Below are 23,555 nucleotides of genomic sequence, written 5' to 3'. Positions count from 1 at the left end.
GGGTGGGCTTTCTGCCGTCGCTAATACTTGTTATACAGATTGAAGTTTTGTTGGCTCAGCCATCAAACCCCACTCTATTTTTGGACTGTTGAAGTTGATTTTAAGCAACGTCTTGCGAGGGGTTTAAGGAGAGAATCCCGGAGCTTGGGGCCTAGATGGCTGAAGGCACGGCCGCCAATAATGGGAAGTGGGCGATGCACCAGAAACCAGAATTGGAGGAACTCCATGATCTTGGAGGGTTGCCGGGCTGGAGGAGGCTACAGAGATAGAAAAATATGTTGTAAAAGATTGTGTTGATGTTTCACGTTGTGTGTCAGTGGGATATTGGTGGGTTGATCGTTATTGGGTGCAGGTATGTGGATTCCACTGTAATTGGACATTAATAATCGACAGTGCTAGTGATTTTTGGCTGTTCCAATAATTATTTACAACCAATTACCAGGCGAGTTGGGTGCAAGACCTTCCTTCAACCCCCTCCCGAAAACAAATGTGGCATGCAGCAGACTGCGCTGCGGTAGTGGTGGTGCTGTGCAGATTTCTGTAGGCCTGCGAGTAGAATGCTGTGACCTCCCTCCTCCACCCCTCTGCACAAAACACACACCTTGCTCTGAGGAAGTGGGGGCGAGGGACGGCGGGTCGCCGGTGCACACCTGTGCTCTTCTAGGCCTCTGACTGCATCTGTTCCTCGTGTGGTTAGGCTCCCTGTGGCGGTATGTGCGAGCTAGCATGTCCCTCTCGGGATACCTGCCGCCACTCTGTGACCCAAAGGACGGACACTTGCTCATGGACGGAGGATACATCAACAACCTGCCAGGCAAGTATGTGACCATAGGAGAGCAGAGGCGAAAGGTGAGACCTAAGTAAGCAAGTATGTCAGGCGTAAGGCACTCGGGTTAAAACACGTTCTTTTAAATTGTCGCATTTGCAAGAAAACAAATGGAGCGTCTGCCTACAGCAGCCAATCAGCTCTCCTCCTTTGACCTGTGCAAAATCTAATCTTGTCCGGTCGCTTTGCGGAATTCACAGTTCCAGTTAAATCCCGGGTGCCGATGCAAACATGAGACACTTTTTGTCACAAACGCTGAGAAATAAGCCAACTGCTGAAATGGGATGGCTTAATCCGCCCACTTCACTGAGGCAGGAGATTCATGGCAAATTCTTGTCCGGTGTCATTTACCCTCTCGCTTTATCAAACTTCCTAAATGGAAGCATCTTAAAAGATCAGTTGTGCCAAACAATTATTGGAATGAATTCGGCAAAATCGATGCACTATCGTAATGGTGGACCATCGGCTGGAGGGAGTGTGATTTGTAAACTGCATGAAGTGTGTGAGAAACATCGGTCGGTCACATTATTGCCCGTGGTCTGGTATCTGATGTAAAATGTCTCTTCTTATTGTCGACTGACACATGTGCACATACCAGGAGTGGGATGGAGTCGTAACCGAGGTATTTAATGATGGTAATGGAAGATACCAACAGCACTGAGTGTCTGACGGGGAAAGCTACTCGTTGACACTTTACATCCAGTGGATGTTTTTTTAATTAAATTGAATTTAACAATAAATTCCCCAAATTTATAATTGAAGTGATCCCAGTCCGAAAGGCGAGCGGGCACCTGGCAGTGTTCTTGGGTCAACCATTGTGGGTTTGAGGGGGCAGGAAGGGGTGTAACTATGGTATGGAATCATGAACCCCTCCAAATGTTGGTTGTGAGCACACATCCTACCTCTGCATTGTGCAACTCTGTCCAGGCACTTCCACTTCTCAAAACTAACCAAAATATATTCGAAGATTTTGTACAGGTTGAACTTCCCTTATCTGGCACCCTCGGGCCCTGGCCTGTGCCGGATGAGGGGAGGTCAGCCCGAGGTTGGGGAGTGGGGGAGGAGGTCGGTGCCCCGGGCAGGCCCCCAAAGTGTCGGCGCGGGCCAAGTGTCGGAGCGGCCCCAGCGGGCCGAGTGTTGGCGGGCTCCCAGCAGGCCGAGTGTCGGAGCAGCCCCAGCGGACCAAGTGTTGGCGTGGGCCGAGTGTCAGAGCGGCCCCAGCGGGCCGAGTGTCGGCGGGCCCCAAAGTCGGGTTGGAGGTCAGCCACGTTCCCCCAGCCGCCAGAATCATGCCGGACAAGGGGTGGAGCCAGATAAGGGAGGTCTAACCTGTATAATATTATGGTGACTATCGATGCAAGAGTGAAAATCTATACAATAGGATAGAGAAACCCACAGGTTACTAGATTATACTGATCAGTAATTTACAAAAATGTTCAAACATTGTTGACTGTTTACACCAGTGTTTAAAGGCAGTAATACATCCCAGCTATCAGAAGCTGGCAGTCTGTTTCTGGCACTTGCTCCAGCATTACTCTCATAGTTCTATGGTGCCCAATCTCTGGGGTGCTCATCTAGTACCATGGCAACCACGTTACTGCACCCAATAGGTTACGGGTCAGATCCAAAACTTTAATCTTTCCTTCTCTTTAAAATATTATTGACTGCATTGTTATACTCTGCCACTTCATTGTACACGGCCTACCCTACTCTTCCCTATCCATATTCACATTGTGGTGAGAGTGTAATATGCACTGGCCCAAATGAGTGTTGGTGGTAACATTTTTATATACCGTTCACGTTACTATATACTGGCCAATTTATTACTGTGTTTGCCCACATAGTTACAAATCAGCTCCACAGAATGGCCACGTCATCCACTCACCAGGTTGCTATCCCTCAGCCATGCTGTTTTATACCAGCTCTCTTATATATCTTTTGCATCCCTTTTCTGGAGGCCACATTAATATACATTGGCCCCACTATTATACTCTGGTCAGATGGCCAGATGATAACCAGTTTATCATTCACTGGCCAGATGACTATCCAGTGACCACATTAGTAATCACTGACCACATTGCGTACGCTGACCACATTGCACACGCTGACCACATTGCTGTACTTTCCCCATGCTGCTACACAAACATATTGTTACCTGTTTAATTACATAGGATATAGGGCACAGACACAAGTTATTCATATCAGCCAGTCCATGCCAGCGTTTTTGCTCCACTCGAGCCTTCTCCTGTCTGTCCTCCTCTAAATCTATCAGCATACTCTCTCTTCCCTTCTCCCTCGTGTTATCTAGCCTACCCTTATTGGCTTCAACCACTCCCTGTGGCAGCGAGTTCAACATTCTAACGTCTGGTAAAGAATTTTTTTCTGAATTCCCTATTTGATTTCTTGGTGACTATTTTATATTATGGCCTCTAGTTTTGCTCTTCCCCACAAGTGGAAACATTCTCTCTGTATCCACTCTATCAAAACCGTCCATAATTTTAAAGACCTGTAATTGGTCACCCACAGCCAGTTCATCCTTTCCTGATAGTTATAACCTCGCATTTCTGGTATCATCCTTGTAAAAAAATGTTTTTCATCCTCTCCGATGCCTCTATCTTCTTTTTATAATATGTAATCCAGAACTATACGCAGTACTGCAAGTGTGGTCTAACCAAGGTTCGATACAAGTTTAACATAATTTTACTACTTTTCAATTCTATCCCTCTAGAAATAAACCCTAATGCTTGGTTTGCTTTTTTATGGCCTTGTTAACCCGTGTTGCTACTTAGTTATTTTTGCATTTGTACTCCGAGATCCCTTTGCTCTTGGAAATGCGAATCTAAATGGGGTCAAAGTAATATGTGACCTCGCTATTTTTCTTACCAAAATGTAATACCTCACATTTATCTGTTGAACTTCATTTACCAATTATATGTCCATTCTGCAAGTTTATTAATGTCATCTTATAATTTTTTCAGTATTGACTATTCTCCTCTCCCCCCCCCCCCCCACCCCCAATTTAGTATCATTCTCAAATTTAGAAATTATGTTTTTGATTTCAAAGTCTAAATCGTTAATATAAATTGTGAACAACTGTGGTCCCAGCACTGATCCTTGGGGAACACCACTACCCACCTGCCACTGTGAATAGCTACCTTTTGCCCCTACTCTTGGCTTTCTGTCTTGAAGCCAGCTAGCTGTCCATTCTGCTACTTGTCCCCTGACTCCGCAGTCTCTGACCTTGTTCATCAGTCTATTAAGGGGTACCTTAATGAAGGCCTTTTGCAAATCTAGCTACATTACATCTACTGCATTACCATTGTCTACTCTCTGTTACCTCTTCAAAAAATTCAATGAGGTTAATCAAGCAAGACTTTCCCTTTTGAAACCATGCTGACTATTATTATATTTTTGGTTTGTAGATATTCTATGTTCTCCTTTAGTAGGGATTCCATTATTTTTCCTACCACCGATGTTAAGCTTGCTGTTGCATAGTTCCCTGGACATGTTCTATCTTCCGTCTTAAATATAGATATTACATTAGTTATCCACCAGTCCTCTGGCACTACACCTTTTTCTAACAAATTACTAAATATATGTAGTAATGCCTCTGCAATCTCTTCCCTAGATACTTTTAAAATGCGCAGATATAATCCATTCGGACTAGGGGTTTTATCCTCTTTGAGTTTGATTAGTTTATTTAATATTTCTCCTTTTTATTTTAAATGCGGTTTTCTCATTTCTAACCTCATCCAATGTCATTTCCACCTGTTCTGTCTCACTGGTAAATACTGACGCAATGTAATTATTTAATATTTCTGCCATCTCTGTATTGCTGCCTGTGATATTATCCTGTCTATCCCTCAGTGGCCCTATTCCCATCCCAACTTTCCTTTCTTATTTATGTGCCTGTAAAATATTTTACTATTTTGTTTTATGTTCCTTGATTCTTTAATTTCATAGTTCCTTTTTGCCTTCCTAATTGTTTTTTTGACTTCTCTCCTAATCTCTTTGTATTCTCCCTTGTCATGCTCTCCCCTGCTGTTCATGTACTTAATGTATGCCTTTTTCCCTTATGTCTTTATTCATCCATGGTGCCTCAGTAGTGTTTAGTTTGTTCTTGTTTATTAGTGAAATATATTTTTCCTGGACTCTGTTGAACACCATTTTAAATGTTTCCCCATTGTTCTACATTATTGTTTGTCAATATTGTTGTCCATTTTATTTTCCTAAGTTCTATTCTCAGCTTTGCTTTTCTCCAATCTATTACCCTTGTCTTTGTCATTCTTATAGCCTTCTCAATTATCATCTTAAGCGCAGTATATTCTGGTCACTTGTGCCGAGATGTTCCCCTACTTTTACTTCTTTTATCTGCTCTGGTTCATTCCCCATTACTGGACCCAAGAGCGAACCCTTCCTTGTTACGCTTTTTACATGTTGGGTTAGAAAGGAATCCTGTACACATTGTAGGAACTCCATTCCCTTATCCCCTTTATCCAATTAATATCTGGGTAGTTGAAATCTCCCGTGATTATTATTCTATTTTTTACTCCTTCCCCTAATTTGGTTACATTTTTCTTCCTCCATTCCCCTTCCACTATTAGGTGGTCTGTAGATTACCCCTATTAGTGTAATTATTCATTTATCTTTTATCTCTATCCACATGGATTCTATTTTTGTCTTGCTGATAGCTACGCCACTTTTTCTTACAGCCATTATGTTATCCCTAATAAGCACTGCTACTCCATCTCCCCTTTTTCCCTCTCTATCTTTTCTAAATATGTTATACCCTGCAACGTTTAATTCTCAGTCCTGATTTTTTTGTCGCCATGTCTCAGTAATCTATTATTATGTCTGGTTCCTCGCAACGTATTATTGCCTCCAGCTCCCCTGTTTCATTACGGGCACTGTGTGCATTGCTGCACAGGCAGTTTAACTCATTTTTAGTAGCAGTTCCTCTCACTTTATTTTCACCATCTTTTTAGACTCCTGTTCTATAATTCTATTTGCTCTTATGCCGTCAATGTCCTCCCTTACTTTATTCTTTCCTATGCGCTCCATTCTTATTTTGTTCGTTTATATTTAGGTTGGTTTCATTTCTTGTCGACCCCTCCCCCCTTCTTACTAGTTTAAAGCCTTTGCCACCTCCCTATTTACCCTTTCCACTAGGACATGGGTCCCATCGGTACAGCTCCTTCCTGTCCCAGAACTGGTGTCAGTGTCCCATGAAAAGGAACCCCTCTTTCCAACATCAGCCCTTCAGCCACGTGTTAATTCTCCTGATCTGTCTGCTTCTATGCCAATCTAGCACGTGGCTCGGGCAATAATCCAGAGATTATTACCCTCGAGGCCTTGCTTTTTAATGTAGCTCCTAACTCCTGATACTTCCTCAGCAGGACCTCCTCCCTGTTCCTACCTATGTAGTTTGTCCCGACATGGACCACGATAACTAGATTTTGCTCCTCCCTTTCCAAATTGTTGATTATCACTTGATAAATATCGCTAGTTTTTTAGCGGTCTGTCAGTATACACCGTCACGTGTCACTCTGTGCCATGACCCACAGAAATAAGCCATGATATTATATCCCTGCTCCCAACCCCACCCTACCTTACATCAGCATCTCATCTGGTCTTAGATGACTATTCCCAACTACTGTTGACTTCTGCTTCTTGTATTTGGCATGGTCTGAACGACGGTATGAGATTACTGCCTTGCACTTGTGTCCCAAGCATGTCGTTCAATGTGGAATTCATTACTCATTGAAGAAGTTTATGCAAAGAGAGATATATTTTAAATTTGTGTATTGGTGGAATGTTTAGATTGTAAAGACCGATAAAGTTGCTCCTTTGATGACGAGTTAAGTTGTTTATTATCTTGTTTAAAGTGGATTACGGTAAGTGGAGTGCAGCGCAGCATGTGTACATTTACTGTGTAATGAGAATGGAGTATTCTTGTGCTATTTTTGCATATGGTGCACAAGCAGTGCTGAGAGTCTCTGAGGACAGGCCAAATGGAGACTGTTTCTGGGGGCAGTCCCCAAGAGTTTCAGCCCAAGGGCCAAGTGCGGTACTGCACAGTGAGCAGTATTCCGGTCTTGTTCCGCACGTGTTACATGAGTTTTTTTTTAATTGCAGCTGACATCGCCAAAACTATGGGTGCCAAAACAGTCATTGCCATTGATGTGGGAAGCAAGGATGAAACTGATCTGTGTAACTATGGAGACAGCCTTTCGGGATGGTGGTTGCTTTGGAAACGCCTAAATCCGTGGGCAGAGAAAGTTAAAGTAGGAAACTTGGCAGAAAAGTCTGCTTTTCAGTCCATTAATACAGTGAGCTTTGTAAAGGAGTTGGGGAGACTGACTGGGGCACTGAGAGGGGAGCTGGTGTAGTGCCTCCATTTCTCTCAGCTGATTGGCAGCCACCTCCTCCAATAGCGATCCAGTCTCCACTCAGGCCTATCCAGAGTCCACCATTGAATGACTGCACACACCTGTCAATCACTCAGCGCACAGCCCCAATCACTGCCCAACAATGGAAATGCATCATCAAAGTTAAGATGAAGCCACCTTTGGTTGGAATTTTCCCAGCATTCCTCGTGCAATGTATGCCCTCAGTTCTGTGGCAGTGCAGAAGGGAGATTTTGCCTTGTAACAAATTTGTGCTCACACCTACCTTGAGTGCTCGATGCCGGTACCATGTGGCTGTAGAAAGTGAAGCCTTACCCTCTTTCTCATCCCGACCATCGCCAGGGATTCGCTCACATGCCCCTCTCCTGTGTGCTTGGAGCCCTGATCAGAGATTGGTGTAACATTCCCTTGCTGTGGCGATATGACGGCTCCCAGTATGTTTGCACATACTGGATTACATTGGGTGAACACCTCGTTAGTCCCGTGTCACTACCTCTCATCCTCTTCTCTTTGCCTCTTCTTCTCTCACTCACACACACACATCTGTGACTCTCACTCTCTGGCGTCAGTCTGTCTGTGTCTCCCTATCTTGCACGTGCTCTCTCTAATGTACATTGGAACAAGTGTAAATGTGAGTGCTGCCACAGGACGATACATTGGATCACGGGGCAATAAACAACACTGGTGCGATTTATTATTACTTTAATTATCACTCGTGAGTAGGAATTGATGAACTGTGAGGTTCAAGGTAATGGGCACCCTGGGGACGAGTACTTAAATATATCGCAGCCCCTCCAGTTCATTAGCAGTTCCTGGCTTTCATTAATTTTTGCCTAGGCTATTACAGACTGATCTGGTGTCCAGCTGTATATTGCTGGGAAAATATCCCTGAGAGCCAAGTGAAGCTTGTCACTGGTTTATATTGTCTGGGTGAGGGTTGTGGCAGATGATTTTCATCAGATCAGCTCCATGTGTGAACCTCCCCCCATGGGGAGGGAAGACCATGCCCCACCCCCCGCCCCCCCCAATGGGGAGGGAAGACCCTGGGGAGACTATGCCTCCATGCTTTCCCCCCCCCCCACCGAACAGATAGTGCCCACTCTTTCCTCCCCCCTGCAGTGGGTGGCTAACAATCTAGGGCTGGAGTAATGAATGGTTGCCAGGCTGAGATTTCCACCTGTGTTCAATGTTGCTGATTAAAAATGCTGAGAATCCGACAATTTCCTGATGGAACAGCAGCAAATGTCCAAAATGTAATTTTCCTGTTAATAGCTGGAACTCCAATCCCAATAGAAAGATGTGGTGAGCGGAGTGCAATTACCCCTCGGGTCAACACTCTCTCTTGCACTCTCAGCTTCTCTCTCTCTCCAGTTTTCTGTTTTGTTTCCCTCATGTTCTCTTGCTTTCTGTCTGTCTCTCCCACCATAACGTGCCACCTCATTTACTGTAGCCATGTTGAAGAGAATGTGTTTCCCTGTTAGTGGAGGTATCCCTGTGTGTGTCACGGAGAGACCGGACACCTCCACTTTCGGCACTGACTCCTGTAGACTGGTTGTGCATGTCTTGTGCCTCGATATTTGCCGATTGCATGTAACGCACCGTTGATCTGATGCGTTTCAGGTGCCGGATATGGCAGAAATCCAGTCACGCCTGGCCTACGTGTCCTGCGTACGGCAGCTGGAGCTGGTGAAGAACAGTGCGTACTGTGAATACATCCGCCCGCCTATTGACCGCTTCAAAACCATGGACTTCGGCAAGTTCGATGAAATTTATGTAAGTGCACATCTCTTGGCTTATGCTTTCTGAGAATCATACAGCAAAAAGGCAGCTATTCGACCCATCGTGCCTGTGCCGGCTTTTTGAAAGAATGATCCACGTACTCCCTGCCCTTGCCCCATATACCTTACAATCTTTCCTTTTCATGTATTTATCCAATTCCCCATTGAAAGTTGCTGTTGAATCTGCTTCCACCGTCTTTCATAAGAACGTAAGAAATAGGAGCAGGAGTAGGCCATTTGGCCCCTCGAGCTTGCTCCACCATTCAATAAGATCATAGCTGATCTGATCATGGCTTCCCCGCCCGCTCCCCATAACCCTTTACTCCCTTATTGCTCAAAAATCTGTCTATCTCCGCCTTAAATATATTCAATGACCCAGCCTTCACAGCTCTCTGGAGCAGAGAATTCCATAGATTTACAACCCTCTGAGAGAATAAATTTTCCCCTCATCTCAGTTTTAAATGGGTAGCCCCTTAGTCTAAGACCATGCCTCCTAGTTTTAGTTATACTTCATCCCCTTTGCAATAAAGGCCAAGATTCCATTGGCCTTTCTGATCACTTGCAGTACCTGCATACTAACTTTTTGTGTTTTACATACAAGAACCCCCAGGTCCCTCTGTACTGCAGCACTTTGCAATTTTTGGCCATTTAAATTATATTTTTTTACGACAAAGTGGATAACCTCACATTTTCCCACATTATACTCCATCTGCCAAATTTTTGCCCACTCACTTAGCCTGTCTATATCCCTTTGCAGATTTTTTGTGTCCTCCTTACAATTTGCCCTCCCACCCATCTTTATGTCATCAGCAAACATTACACTCGGTCCTTTCATCGAAGTCATTAATATCGATTGAAAACAGTTGAGGCCCCAGCACTGATCCCTGCGGCACCCCACTCGTAACTATTTGCCAACCGAAAAATGACCCATTCATCCCGACTCTCTGTTTTCTGTTATTTAGCCAATCCTCTATCCATGTTAATATATTACACCCAACCCCGTGAACTTTTATCTTGTGCAGTAACCTTTTATGTGGCACCTTATCGAATACCTTCTGGAAATCCAAATATACCACATCCACTGGTTCCCCTTTATCCACCCTGTTCATTACATCTTCAAAGAACTCCAGCAAATTTGTCAAACATAATTTCCCTTTCATAAAACCATGTTGACTCTGCTTGATTGAATCATGCTTTTCCAAATATCCCGCTACTGCTTCCTTAATAATGGATTCCAGCATTTTCCCAATGACAGATGTTAGGCTAACTGGTCTATAGTTTCCTGCTTTCTGTCTGCCTCCTTTTTTAAAAAGCGGCGTTACATTTGCGGTTTTGCAATCTGCTGGGACCTCACCAGAATCCTGGGAATTTTGGTAGATTACAACCAATGCATCTACTATCTCTGCAGCCACTTCTTTTAAGACCCTAGGATGTAGACCATCAGGTCCAGGGGACTTGTCCACCTTTTGTTCCACTATTTCACCGAGTACTACTACTTTAGTGACAGTGATTTTATTAAGTTCCTCCCTCCTTATAGCCCCTTGATGATCCGCTATTGGATGCAAGCTTTCAGTAACTTTGAATGTAATTCGGCACAATACTTCGCCCTAATAATCTGCTTTGGTTCATTTGTGTAGCTTGGATTTTCAAATTACTGTGGAGCTGAGAATCTGAGGATATTAAAAATAAAAAGTCCCTATTTTTGCCTTCGTATCTGCATTAAGCCCAATTCCACAGATTATTCCCGACTGCCTGGAATGATGAACAATTTGGGGATGGCTCTTGGCATTGATCAGCGAATCAAAACGTTAACTGAAATTCCAGGACACGCTCGTTCTTTGGGGCGTCAGCTTTTTTGGAAGCAATTTTGTAGCTCGATTAAAACCCATGAGTCAGAGATGTCTCGGGAAAGGGAGAAATTAACTCATAAATTGGGAGGGTGCCCTCTCCTCCTGTTTGCTGGAGGCCTCTGTGCAGCATCGCTGTCGCACCCCCCTCCCCACACCCCCCCCCCCTCCCAAGGTCCGTGCCTCCCCTCTGTTCCTCATTGAGTATGTATTGTATTTGCTGCCTGGCATATTGCCCTCCCACAGCTCATTTCCTGCCCTTCCGCAGAACGTTGGCTACCAGTACGCGAAGGTGGTGTTTGGTGGCTGGGGCCGTGGAGATATTATCGACAAGATGTTGAAGGACAGAAAGTCAGTCGACTATTACGAAATCAAGAAGAAGAATGTGAGTACGGTCCCCGGCACTTAACTCGCCCCCGTTTAAAATGGGCAGATCCTTCGAGCGGGCGAAATGCCATCGCCATTAACGCCAATGTCAAAGTTTCCGCCGATGGCACTTTAAGCCCTGTATTTATCCTGTCCAGAAACCGCTGTGTTCACTCAGCAGGTCACAGTGTGTTTACTGCAGTACAAGCCTCACGCATGCATACCTGTAAATAGTGCCTCTCTAAAGTGCCTCGTTGCACTATGAGCTGCAGTGGAGTGCTGCCCCGCTGCACCGGCCATCGCGTAGCGCGGGCAAATCTCGCTCACACCACCGTGCCCCCTCTGTAAGTGGTGCGGAGTGACCCGTGTCTCTGTGTTCGCTGCAGCAAGGGAGGGTGAGGTGGGGGACCCAGGTTTGTACTCGCTGACCACAGCCTGTTTGTGTCTTATTCTCTCCATTGAGTGTGTGTGTCTCTCAGTCCTCATCTCTTGGAATCACAACTTAAAAAAGGTCTGGCTGGCATCCAAATCATGTATAGTAAGGCACTTGTCTGTCCCTTCACCCGCCTGTCATCTGATGCCAGTTGTTTTGTGCCTACTCCCTGCCCCCTCCCGACTCCCTGCCCCCTCCCCCCCTCCCTGCCCCCCTCCCCGCTCCCTGCCCCACTCCCTGCCTCCCCCCCCACTCCCTGCCTCCCTCCCCACTCCCTGCCTCCCCCCCCACTCCCTGCCTCCCTCCCCAATCCCTGCCTCCCCCCCCACTCCCTGCCTCCCCCCCCACTCTCTGCCTCCCCCCCCCACTCTCTGCCTCCCCCCCCCACTCTCTGCCTCCCCCCCCCACTCTCTGCCTCCCCCCCCACTCTCTGCCTCCCCCCCCCACTCTCTGCCTCCCCCCCCCACTCTCTGCCTCCCCCCCCCACTCTCTGCCTCCCCCCCCCACTCTCTGCCTCCCCCCCCCACTCTCTGCCTCCCCCCCCCACTCTCTGCCTCCCCCCCCCACTCTCTGCCTCCCCCCCCCACTCTCTGCCTCCCCCCCCACTCTCTGCCTCCCCCCCCACTCTCTGCCTCCCCCCCCACTCTCTGCCTCCCCCCCCCACTCTCTGCCTCCCCCCCCCACTCTCTGCCTCCCCCCCCACTCTCTGCCTCCCCCCCCACTCTCTGCCTCCCCCCCCCACTCTCTGCCTCCCCCCCCCACTCTCTGCCTCCCCCCCCACTCTCTGCCTCCCCCCCCACTCTCTGCCTCCCCCCCCCCACTCTCTGCCTCCCCCCCCCACTCTCTGCCTCCCCCCCCCACTCTCTGCCTCCCCCCTCCCCACTCTCTGCCTCCCCCCCCCCACTCTCTGCCTCCCCCCCCCCACTCTCTGCCTCCCCCCCCCACTCTCTGCCTCCCCCCCCCACTCTCTGCCTCCCCCCCCCACTCTCTGCCTCCCCACTCTCTGCCTCCCCCCCCCACTCTCTGCCTCCCCCCCCCACTCTCTGCCTCCCCCCCCCACTCTCTGCCTCCCCCCCCCACTCTCTGCCTCCCCCCCCCACTCTCTGCCTCCCCCCCCCACTCTCTGCCTCCCCCCCCCACTCTCTGCCTCCCCCCCCACTCTCTGCCTCCCCCCCCACTCTCTGCCTCCCCCCCCCACTCTCTGCCTCCCCCCCCCCACTCTCTGCCTCCCCCCCCCACTCTCTGCCTCCCCCCCCCACTCTCTGCCTCCCCCCCCACTCTCTGCCTCCCCCCCCCACTCTCTGCCTCCCCCCCCCACTCTCTGCCTCCCCCCCCCCACTCTCTGCCTCCCCCCCCCACTCTCTGCCTCCCCCCCCCACTCTCTGCCTCCCCCCCCCACTCTCTGCCTCCCCCCCCCACTCTCTGCCTCCCTCCCCCACTCTCTGCCTCCCTCCCCCACTCTCTGCCTCCCCCCCCCACTCTCTGCCTCCCCCCCCCACTCTCTGCCTCCCCCCCCCACTCTCTGCCTCCCCCCCCCACTCTCTGCCTCCCCCCCCCCACTCTCTGCCTCCCCCCCCCCACTCTCTGCCTCCCCCCCCCCACTCTCTGCCTCCCCCCCCCCACTCTCTGCCTCCCCCCCCCCACTCTCTGCCTCCCCCCCCCACTCTCTGCCTCCCCCCCCCACTCTCTGCCTCCCCCCCCCACTCTCTGCCTCCCCCCCCACTCTCTGCCTCCCCCCCCACTCTCTGCCTCCCCCCCCCACTCTCTGCCTCCCCCCCCCACTCTCTGCCTCCCCCCCCCACTCTCTGCCTCCCCCCCACTCTCTGCCTCCCCCCCCCACTCTCTGCCTCCCCCCACCACTCTCTGCCTCCCCCCACCACTCTCTGCCTCCCCCCCCCACTCTCTGCCTCCCCCCCCCACTCTCTGCCTACCCCCCCACTCTCTGCCTCCCCCCCCACTCTCTGCCTCCCCCCCCCACTCTCTGCCTACCCCCCCACTCTCTGCCTCCCCCCCCCACTCTCTGCCTCCCCCCCCCACTCTCTGCCTCCCCCCCCACTCTCTGCCTCCCCCCCCACTCTCTGCCTCTCCCCCCACTCTCTGCCTCTCCCCCCACGCTCTGCCTCCCCCCCCCACGCTCTGCCTCCCCCCCCCACGCTCTGCCTCCCCCCCCCACGCTCTGCCTCCCCCCCCCACGCTCTGCCTCCCCCCCCCACGCTCTGCCTCCCCCCCCCCACGCTCTGCCTCCCCCCCCCCCACGCTCTGCCTCCCCCCCCACGCTCTGCCTCCCCCCCCAAGCTCTGCCTCCCCCCCCCCACGCTCTGCCTCCCCCCCCACGCTCTGCCTCCCCCCCCACGCTCTGCATCCCCCCCCACTCTCTGCCTCCCCCCCCACTCCTCACCCCCCCCCCCCTCCGGAGTAAACCATGTGGGCAGTGGGGCAATCTGTGTGTCTCACTGTGAGACAATGCTGAGCGTAGCCTGTACCAGATTCGGAGCTCTCAGCAAACACATTCCTGCAACCTAATGTGTGGGGAGGAGACAGCCCAGCCCCAGTACAGCCAAGGTACCACAGGAGTTGGGCAGAGTCAAAGGACAGATGCACAAAATGGATATGCTCGCGACACCAAGTAACACAGCCAGCGTCTGTGGAAACAAACTGTGGGCTACTGTTTGGGCAGGCCCGTCAAGCTTGGTCCGAGTGTGGGCGGGGGGGGGATGTGAGTGTGTGGGGCGGGGGGTAAGTGTGAGCCGGGGGGAGGGTGTTAGTGCAGGGGGGGTGGGGTGAGTGTGGGTGAGTATGCTCTGGAATTCCCTCCCTAAACCCCTCTCCCCTCATTTAAGATGCTCTTAAAACCTGCCTCTTTGACCAAACCCACCCCACCCACCAAAACTGACTCGAAGTCCCAGTTGCTCCTGTCACCTTTCAGCCCCAGGGACCTCAGTCAATCCCCCCCTCCCGCCCCCTCAGTCAGTTGGTCCGCCCCCCCCCCACCTTGGTCAAATCCCGACCATCCATGTACCTTCGAGGCCGGGTCATGCTCCAGCTCCAGCACGCCATTCACGTTGCCATCGAGCTCCCGGCCCAGGCTCCGGGTGAAGAGGCCGGGCAGGGCCCAGGCTCCGGGTGAAGAGGCCGGGCAGGGCCCAGGCTCCGGGTGAAGAGGCCGGGCAGGGCCAAGGCTCCGGACCCAGTGCCGGCCAACAGTGGGCTGGCAGAGCTGGGCAGCGACTCGCAGCTGGAGGCCCAACCCCCTCCGCCAGCGTTTGTTGTCATCATCATCATCGCCGCTGTGTACGAAGGTGCAAGAAATTCTAAAGGGAAATCGTGACTTTTTATGACCCGGCTTCGAAGGTACATGGATGGTCGGGGTTTGACTGAGGGGAAGGGGATTGACTGAGGTGAGGGTGGTGCGGGGGGCGGGGGGGGAGATGGACAATGTTTCATTAAAGATGGCACGTGTGGTGATTAATTTCCGAGTATTGACACCATTGAAGTTGCTTCACCGCGATCCGCTCTCTCTCCCACAGGCCTTTATGTCCTCGAATGCTGCATTCACGGACCTCGCTGAGATCGTGTCTCGGATCGAGCCTCCCAAGAGCTACAATGTAGCAGATGGTAAGCTTGGCCGCCTTCCGGAAGTTTCTCTGAGAGAGTATGTTTTTCGAATCTCATCGATGTCCAACATGAGCCGAACCAAAAGGCCGAGTGCGCAGGCAATGGGATTGCCCAGCGATGAGCGCTACCTGCAGCAGCTTGGCATTTCATGAAATTTCAAGGTAATCCCTCGTTCACCCCACTCTCAATTACTTGCCGGACAGCAGACACAAGCAACTGGAGGCTCTGTAAATAATCAGTCTCTTTCCTGCAGTGGCTCCTGTGTACAGTAATGGTGCTTTAACTTATGTTACTGGCTGAAGTGCAGCTGGTTGGTGAAATTGGGACTTCTCGATGACTAACTGTGCTCTGGGTGTCAGTGATCTGTGCCCTGGGTGCAGTACGTGATGTGAGGGACATTGCTGCAGTGGTTATACTAGACTGGCAACCCACAGGTCATGTGGTCAAGACACACTGCGGCGATCTCTGGTCATGTGAGGGCTGGCACCAGACACCGCAGTGACTGAAAGCAGCCGGATCCCCATAATGACCCACTGGAGCACCCTCACCCCCTGGGAATGTAATCGGCACTCCTCCCACTCCGGCCTACACGTGACTCCAGTTCTGCACCATGTGATTGACTCTTGATGCCATGTGGCAGCCCCCAACACCGCTGGGATGGGCAATAAATGTGGCTCAGCCAGCATTGTCCCCATGGCGTGCTCGGCTTACCCCGGCTGCAGTTTCTGGGCTTACCCCGGCTGCAGTGTGCCAAGAGTGCTATACACCACAGTACACTCGGGAAGAACTCATTTTTAGTGGGAGGTTTCTGGTCTGCGAACCGGAAATGTTGGTAAGCTGGTCAGTTTGATAGTTCTGGGTGGCTCCTGAATGAATCCGTGCACTGCATCCTGGAGCAAGCTTGCCAGCTCTGGTTGGACATAATCCTGGAGGTTTCATCACATGATCTGGAGTTCTTTGAGGATGTAACGAGCAGGGTGGATAAGGGGGAACCAGAAGACATTCGATAAAGTGCCACATAAGAGGTTACTGCACAAGATAAATCCCTCAGAATTGGGGTTAATATATGGATAGAGGATTGGCTAACTAACAGAAACAGAGAGTCGGGATAAATGGGTCATTTTCCGGTTGGTAAACAGTGACGAGTGAGGTGCCGCAGGGATCAGTGCTGGGGCCTCAACTATTTACAATCTATATTAATGATTTGAATGAAGGGACAGAGTGTAACGTAGCCAAGTTTGCTGATGATACAAAGATGGGTGGGAAAGCAAATTGTGAGGAGGACACAAAAAATCTGTAAAGGGATATAGATAGGTTAAGTGAGTGGGCAAAAATTTGGCAGGTGGAGTATAATGTGGGAAAATGTGAAGTTATCCACTTTGGCAGAAATAATAGAAAAGCAAATATTAATTTAAATGGAGAAAAATTGCAAAGTGCTGCAGTACAGAGGGACTGAATGAAACACAAAAAGTGAGCATGCAGGTACAGCAAGTAATCAGGAAGGCAAATGGAATGTTGGTCTTTGTTGCAAGGAGGATAAAGTATAAAAGCAGAGAAGTCCTGCTACAACTGTACAGGGTATTGGTGAGGCCACACCTGGAGCACTGCGTACAGTTTTGGTCTCCGTATTTAAGGAAGGATATACTTGCATTGGAGGCTGTTCAGAGAAGGTTCACTAGGTTGATTCTGGAGATGAGGACTTATGAGGATAGGTTAATTAGGTTGGCCCGATACAAATCGGAGTTCAGAAGAATGAGAGGTGATCTTATTGAAACTTATAAGATAATGAGGGGGCTCGACAGGGTGGATGCTGAGAGAATATTTCCACTCATGGGGAAACTAAAACTAGGGGACATAGTCTTAGAATAAGGGGCCGCCCATTTAAAACTGAGATGAGGAGAAATTTATTTTCTCTGAGGGTTGTAAATCTATGGAATTCTCTGCCCCAGAGAGCTGTGGAGGCTGGGTCATTGAATATATTGAAGGCGGAGATCAACAGATTTTTGAGGGATAAGGGAGTAAAGGGTTATGGTGAGCAGGCGGGGAAGTGGAGCTCAGTCAATGATCAGATCAGCCATGATCTTATTGCATGGCGGAGCAGGCTTGAGGGGCCAAATGGCCTACTCATGCTCCTATTTCTTATGTTTTTATGACCTCCCGCCTCTATTGGCTTTGCCTCCACCGTTGGTCCATCAACAAGTTCACTGAATTACACAGCAAGCAGTCTCTTCATCGGATGGTTCTGGGCATGTCAGGCAAACAGCCTGCTTTTTCCCATCTCCAATATTTCTGTAACTAGTGAACAGAAGTGTCCAAATCAACTGACAGAAATCTCAGTTGTCTTTTAACTCCCCAGTGATTGATTTCCCGGGTTTGCTGACGTCAGTGTCCTGGAGGTTGCTCGTTAATTCCTGGAGCCCACCCAGGGGCCAATCCTGGAGACCACCCCCCTCCCCCCCCCCCCAGGGGCCAATCCTGGAGACCCCCAGCCCCCCCCAGGCCAATCATGGAGACCCCCAGCCCCCCCAGGCCAATCATGGAGACCCCCAGCCCCCCCAGGCCAATCCTGGAGAGCCCGCCGCCCCCAGAGCCAATCCTGGAGCCCCCACACCCCAGGCCAATCCAGGAGATCTCCCCTCCCCCCGGCCAATCCCGGACACTTAACAACCCCACCCCCGGCCAATCCTGGAGACCACTCACAGCGCCCCCCCCCCCCTTCACCCTCCAGGCCCCAATCCTGGAGAGCCCCCCTCCTCCACGGCAATCCTGGAGTCCCCCCCCTGCCACGGCCAATCCTTGAGACCCCCCCCCCCCAGGGCAATCCAGGAGACCCCCTCCCCCCTCCCACCCCCCAGTCTAATCCTAGAGACCCCCAGCCCAATTTGGGAGATGCCCCCCCCACTTCCCCGGCCAATCCCTGAAGATCCCCTACCCCCCGGCCAATCCTGAAAACCCCACCCCCCCCCCCCAGTTCAATCCAAGAGACCCCCCCCCCCAGGCCAATCCTGCAGCCCCCCCCCCAGGCCAATCCTGGAGACCCCCCCCCCCCCGACCAAACCTGAGGACCCCCCTTCCCCCCCCCCCCAGGCCAATCACGGAGACTCCCCCCCCCCCCCCAGGCCAATCCTGGAGACCCCCCCCCCAGGCCAAACCTGAAGACCCTCTCTTGCCCCCCAACCAAACCTGAAGATCCCCCTCCCCCCCCAGGCCAATCCTGAAGATCCCCCCCACTCCAATTCTGGAGACTCCTTACCCCCCCCCCCCCCCCCCAGTTCAATCCTAGAGACCCCCCCCCGGCTCGGCCAATCCTGGAGACCCACCCCAGGCCAATCCTGGAGACCCCTCCAGGCCAAACCTGAGGACCTCCCCCCTCCGCACCACCAATCCTGGTGCCCCGCCCCCCCATCCCCAGGGCAATCCTGGAGACCCCACCCCCCCACCCCCCAGGCCAATCCTGGAGGCCCCCCCCCCAGGCCAAACCTGAAGACCCCCCACCTCCCATCCCAACAGGCCAATCCTGGAGACCCTACCCACAGGCCAATCCTGGAGACCCTCCCCCAAGGCCAATCTGGAGACCCCACCCCCCAGGCCAATCCAGGAGACCCTTACCCTTCCTGGCCAATCCTGGAGACCCCAAGCCCCTCCCCCCCAGGCCAATCATGGATACCCTTACTCCCCCCCCCCCCCCCAGGCCAATCTTGGAGAGCCCCCAAACTCCAGGACTATCCTGGAGACCCGCAGCCCAATTCGGGAGATGCCCCCCCCAGGCCAATCCTGGAGACCACCCCCCACCGCAGGCCAATCCTGGAGACCCCCCCCTCTCCAGGCCAATCCTGGAGACCCCACCACCAAGGCAAATCCTGGAGCCCTCCCAGGCCAAACCTGAAGACCCCCCACCCCCCCCCCTCCGCCCCACCAATCCTGGAGGCCCCCCCCACCCCCAGGCCAATCCTGGAGGCCCCCCCAACCCCCAGGGCAATCCTGGAGACCCACCCCCCAGGCCAATCCTGGAGACCCAGCCCCCCGGCCAATCCTGGAGACCCCTCCTGCCCCCCCCCCCCCGCCCCGGCCAATCCTGTAGCCCCCCCCCCCCCCCCCCCTCGCAGACCAGTCCTGAAGAACCCCCACTACCCCCAGGGCAATCCTGGAGAACCCCCCCACCCCAGGCCAATCCTGGAGACCCCCACAGGGTAATCCTGGAGACTCCCACTCCTAGGGCAATCCTGGAGAACCCCCCCCCAGGGCAATCCTGGAGCCCCCCCCGTCCCCCTTCCCGGCCAATCCTGGAGACCCCTCCCCCACCCCTAGGGCAATCCAGGAGGCGCCCCACCCCCTAGGGCAATCCTGGAGACCCCCAAGGTCAATCCTGGAGCCCCCCACCCCCGTCCCCCGCCCTGGCCAATCCTGGAGACCCACCCCAGGCCAATCCTGGAGACCCCTCCAGGCCAAACCTGAGGACCCCCCCCTCTGCACCACCAATCCTGGTGCCCCGCCCCCCACCCCCAGGGCAATCCTGGAGACCCCCACCCCCCCCCCCCAGGCCAATCCTGGATACCACTCCCCTCCCGCCCCCCCCCCCCAAGGCCAAACCTGAAGACCCTCCCCACCCAGGCCAAACCTGAAGACCCCCCCCCCCCCAGGCCAAACCTGAAGACCCCCCTCCCCGCCGAGGCCAAGCCTGGAGACCCCCCCCCCAGGCCAATCCTGGATACCGAGCCCCCCCATGCCAATCCTGGAGACCCCCCCCCATGCCAATCCTGGAGACCCCCACAGCCAAATCTGAAGACCCCCCTCCCCCCCCCGCCAGGCCAAACCTGAAGACTCCCCTCCCCCACCAGGCCAATCCTGAAGATCCCCCCCCACTCCAATTCTGGAGACCCCTTACCCCCCCCCCAGTTCAATCCTAAATCCCCCCCCACTCCAGTTCTGGAGACCCTTCCCCCCCCCCCCCCCAGTTCAATCCTAGAGACCCCCCCCCCAGGCCAATCCTGGACCCCCCCCCCCAGGCCAATCCTGGATACCCCCCCCCACGCCAATCCTGGAGACCGACCCACCCCCCAGGCCAATCCTGGAGACCCCTCCCGGCCAAACCTGGAGGCCCCCCCCCCCCCCCCCCAGGCCAAACCTGAAGACACCTCTCTCCCCACCCCCCCCTCCCGGCCAATCCTGGAGCCCCCCCACACCCGCAGGGCAATCCTGGAGACCCCTCTCTCTTTTCCCCCCCCCCGCACCCCAACGGAGACCAATCCTAGTGACCCCTCCGCGCCCCTCACTCCCGGCCAATCCTGGAGACCCCTCTCCCCCTCCCAGGCCAATCCTGGAGACACCCCCCCAGGCCAAACCTGAAGACCCGTCCCCCCCCATCCCAACAGGCCAATCCTGGAGACCCTCCCCCAAGGCCAATCCTGGAGACCCCAGGCCATTCCAGGAGACTCCCCCCTTCCTGGCCAATCCTGGAGACCCCCAGGCCAATCCTGGATACTCCCCCCTCCAGGCCAATCTTGGAGAGCCCCCCCACTCCAGGCCAATCCTGGAGACGTGCCCAACCCGCCCCAGGCCAATCCTGGAGACCCCTCCTGGCCAATCCTGTATGCCCCCCCCCCCCCCCAGGCCAAACCTGAAGAAACCTCTCTCCCCAACCCCCCTCCCGGCCAATCCTGGAGCCCCCCCACACCCTCAGGGCAATCCTGGAGTCCTCCCTCTCTTTCTACCCCCCCCCCCCCCCAACGGAGACCAATCCTAGTGACCCCTCTCCCCGTCCCAGGCCAATCCTGGAGACCCCCCCACCAGGCCAAACCTGAAGACCCCCCACCCCCCATCCCAACAGGCCAATCCTGGAGACCCTACCCACAGGCCAATCCTGGAGACCCTCCCCCAAGGCCAATCCTGGAGACCCCACCCCCCAGGCCAATCCAGGAGACCCCCCCCCCCTTCCTGGCCAATGCTGGAGACCCCCAGCCCCCCCCCCCCCCCGGCCAATCCTGGATTACCCCCCCCCCCTCCAGGCCAATCTTGGAGACCCTCCCCCACTCCAGGCCAATCCTGGAAACCCCCAGCCCAATTCTGGAGATGCCCCCCCCCCCAGGCCAATCCTGGAGAACACCCCCCACCACAGGCCAATCCTGGAGACACCCCCCTCTCCAGGCCAATCCTGGAGACCCACCGCAGCCCAATCCTGGAGACCCCACCCCCAAGGCAAATCCTGGAGCCCCCCCAGGCCAAACCTGAAGACCCCCCCCCTCTGCCCCACCAATCCTGGAGCCCCGCCCTCCCCACCCCCAGGCCAATCCTGGAGCCCTCCCCACCCACAGGCCAATCCTGAAGATCCCCCACACCCAGGCCAATCCTGGAGGCCCCCCCCCACCCCCAGGCCAATCCTGGAGACCCCCCCACCCCCAGGGCAATCCTGGAGACCCACCCCCCAGGCCAATGCTGGAGACCCCCAGCCCCTCCCCCCCCTGGCCAATCCTGGATACCCCCTCTTCCAGGCCAATCTTGGAGAGACCCCCCACTCCAGGCCAATCCTGGAAACCCCCAGCCCAATTCGGGAGATGCCCCCCCCCCAGGCCAATCCTGGAGATCCCGCCCCCTCCCCCCGGCCAATCCTGGAGGCGCCCCCCCCCCCCCCCCCCCCAGGCCAATCCTGGAGACCCCCCCACCCCTAGGTCAATCCTGGAGACCTCCCCACCCCTCGGGCAATCCTGGAGACACCCCCCCCCCCCCCCCCAGGCCAAACCTGAAGACCCCCCCACAGGCCAAACCTGAAGACCCTCTCTCGCCCCCCAACCAAACCTGAAGACCCCCCTCCCCCCCCCAGGCCAATCCTGAAGATACCCCCCACTCCAATTCTGGAGACTCCTTACCCCCCCCCCCCCCGCCCAGTTCAATCCTAGAGACCCCCCCCCGGCTCGGCCAATCCTGGAGACCCACCCCAGGCCAATCCTGGAGACCCCTCCAGGCCAAACCTGAGGACCCCCCCCTCCGCACCACCAATCCTGGTGCCCCGCCCCCCCATCCCCAGGGCAATCCTGGAGACCCCACCCCCCCCCCCCCCCAGGCCAATCCTGGAGGTCCCCCCCCAGGCCAATCCTGGAGTCTTCCCCCCCCCCCCCAGGCCAAACCTGAAGACCCCCCCCCCCCCAGTCCAAACCTGAAGACCCTCCCTCGCCCCCCCAACCAAACCTGAAGACCCCCCTCCCCCCCCAGGCCAATCCTGAAGACCCCACCCCACTCCAAGGCCAATCCTGGCGACCAGCCCCCCCCCAGGCCAAACCTGAAGACCCCCCCCCCCAGGCCAAACCTGAAGACCCCCCCCCCACTCCAGTTCTGGAGACCCCTCCCCCCCCCCCAGTTCAATCCTAGAGACCCCCCCCCCCCAGGCCAATCCTGGACACCCCCCCCCCCCAGGCCAATCCTGGATACCAAGCCCCCCCACGCCAATCCTGGAGACCCCCCTCCCCCCAGGCCAATCCTGGAGAACCACCCCACAGGCCAATCCTGGAGACCCTCCTCCCCCCCACGCCAATCATGGAGACCCACCCCCCAGGCCAATCCTGGAGACCCCTCCCGGCCAATCCTGGAGGCCCCCCCCCCCCCCAGGCCAAACCTGAAGACACCTCTCTCCCCACCCCCCCCTCCCGGCCAATTCTGGAGCCCCCCCACACCCCCAGGGCAATCCTGGAGACCCCTCTCTCTTTCCACCCCCCCCCACCCCAACGGAGACCAATCCTAGTGACCCCTCCGCGCCCCCCACTCCCGGCCAATTCTGGAGACCCCTCTCCCCCTCCCAGGCCAATCCTGGAGACCCCCCCATCCCAACAGGCCAAACCTGAAGACCCCCCCCCCATCCCAACAGGCCAATCCTGGAGACCCTGACCCAAGGCCAATCCTGGAGACCCCACCCCCCCCAGGCCAATCCAGGAGACCGCCCCCTTCCTGGCCAATCCTGAAGACCCCCAGCCCCCCCAGGCCAATCCTGGATACCACCCCCCTCCAGGCCAATCTTGGAGAGCCCCCCAATCCAGGCGAATCCTGGAGACGCGCCCAACTCGCCCCAGGCCAATCCTGGAGACGTGCACCCGCCCTCCCCCATGCCAATCCTGGAGACCCCCCCCCCCCCAAGGTCAATCCTGGAGACCCCCCCCAGGCCAATCCTGGAGACCCACACCCCACGCCAATCCTGGAGACCCCTCCTGGCCAATCCTGTACGCCCCCCCCCCCCCCCCCAGGCCAAACCTAAAGTTACCTCTCTCCCCAACCCCCCTCCCGGCCAATCCTGGAACC

At 54.7% G+C, this 23,555-nt stretch overlaps 1 protein-coding gene across 1 annotated transcript in view; it reads left to right on the top strand.

Moving 5' to 3' along the window:
* Positions 1–23,555, top strand: part of pnpla6 (patatin-like phospholipase domain containing 6) — a 259,651-nt gene that overhangs the window by 217,129 nt on the left and 18,967 nt on the right. The window contains exons 30-34 of the mRNA XM_070867081.1: positions 698–814; positions 6,962–7,110; positions 8,854–9,006; positions 11,127–11,243; positions 15,185–15,272. Of these exons, the coding sequence (XP_070723182.1) occupies positions 698–814; positions 6,962–7,110; positions 8,854–9,006; positions 11,127–11,243; positions 15,185–15,272 (624 nt within the window). The remainder of the gene's footprint in view (positions 1–697; positions 815–6,961; positions 7,111–8,853; positions 9,007–11,126; positions 11,244–15,184; positions 15,273–23,555) is intronic.

Source organism: Pristiophorus japonicus, chromosome 24 (assembly GCF_044704955.1).
Source record: "Pristiophorus japonicus isolate sPriJap1 chromosome 24, sPriJap1.hap1, whole genome shotgun sequence".
Taxonomy (NCBI): Eukaryota; Metazoa; Chordata; class Chondrichthyes; family Pristiophoridae; genus Pristiophorus; species Pristiophorus japonicus.
The sequence above is the reverse complement of the archived record's forward strand: the minus strand, read 5'-3'. Positions and strand labels throughout refer to the sequence as shown.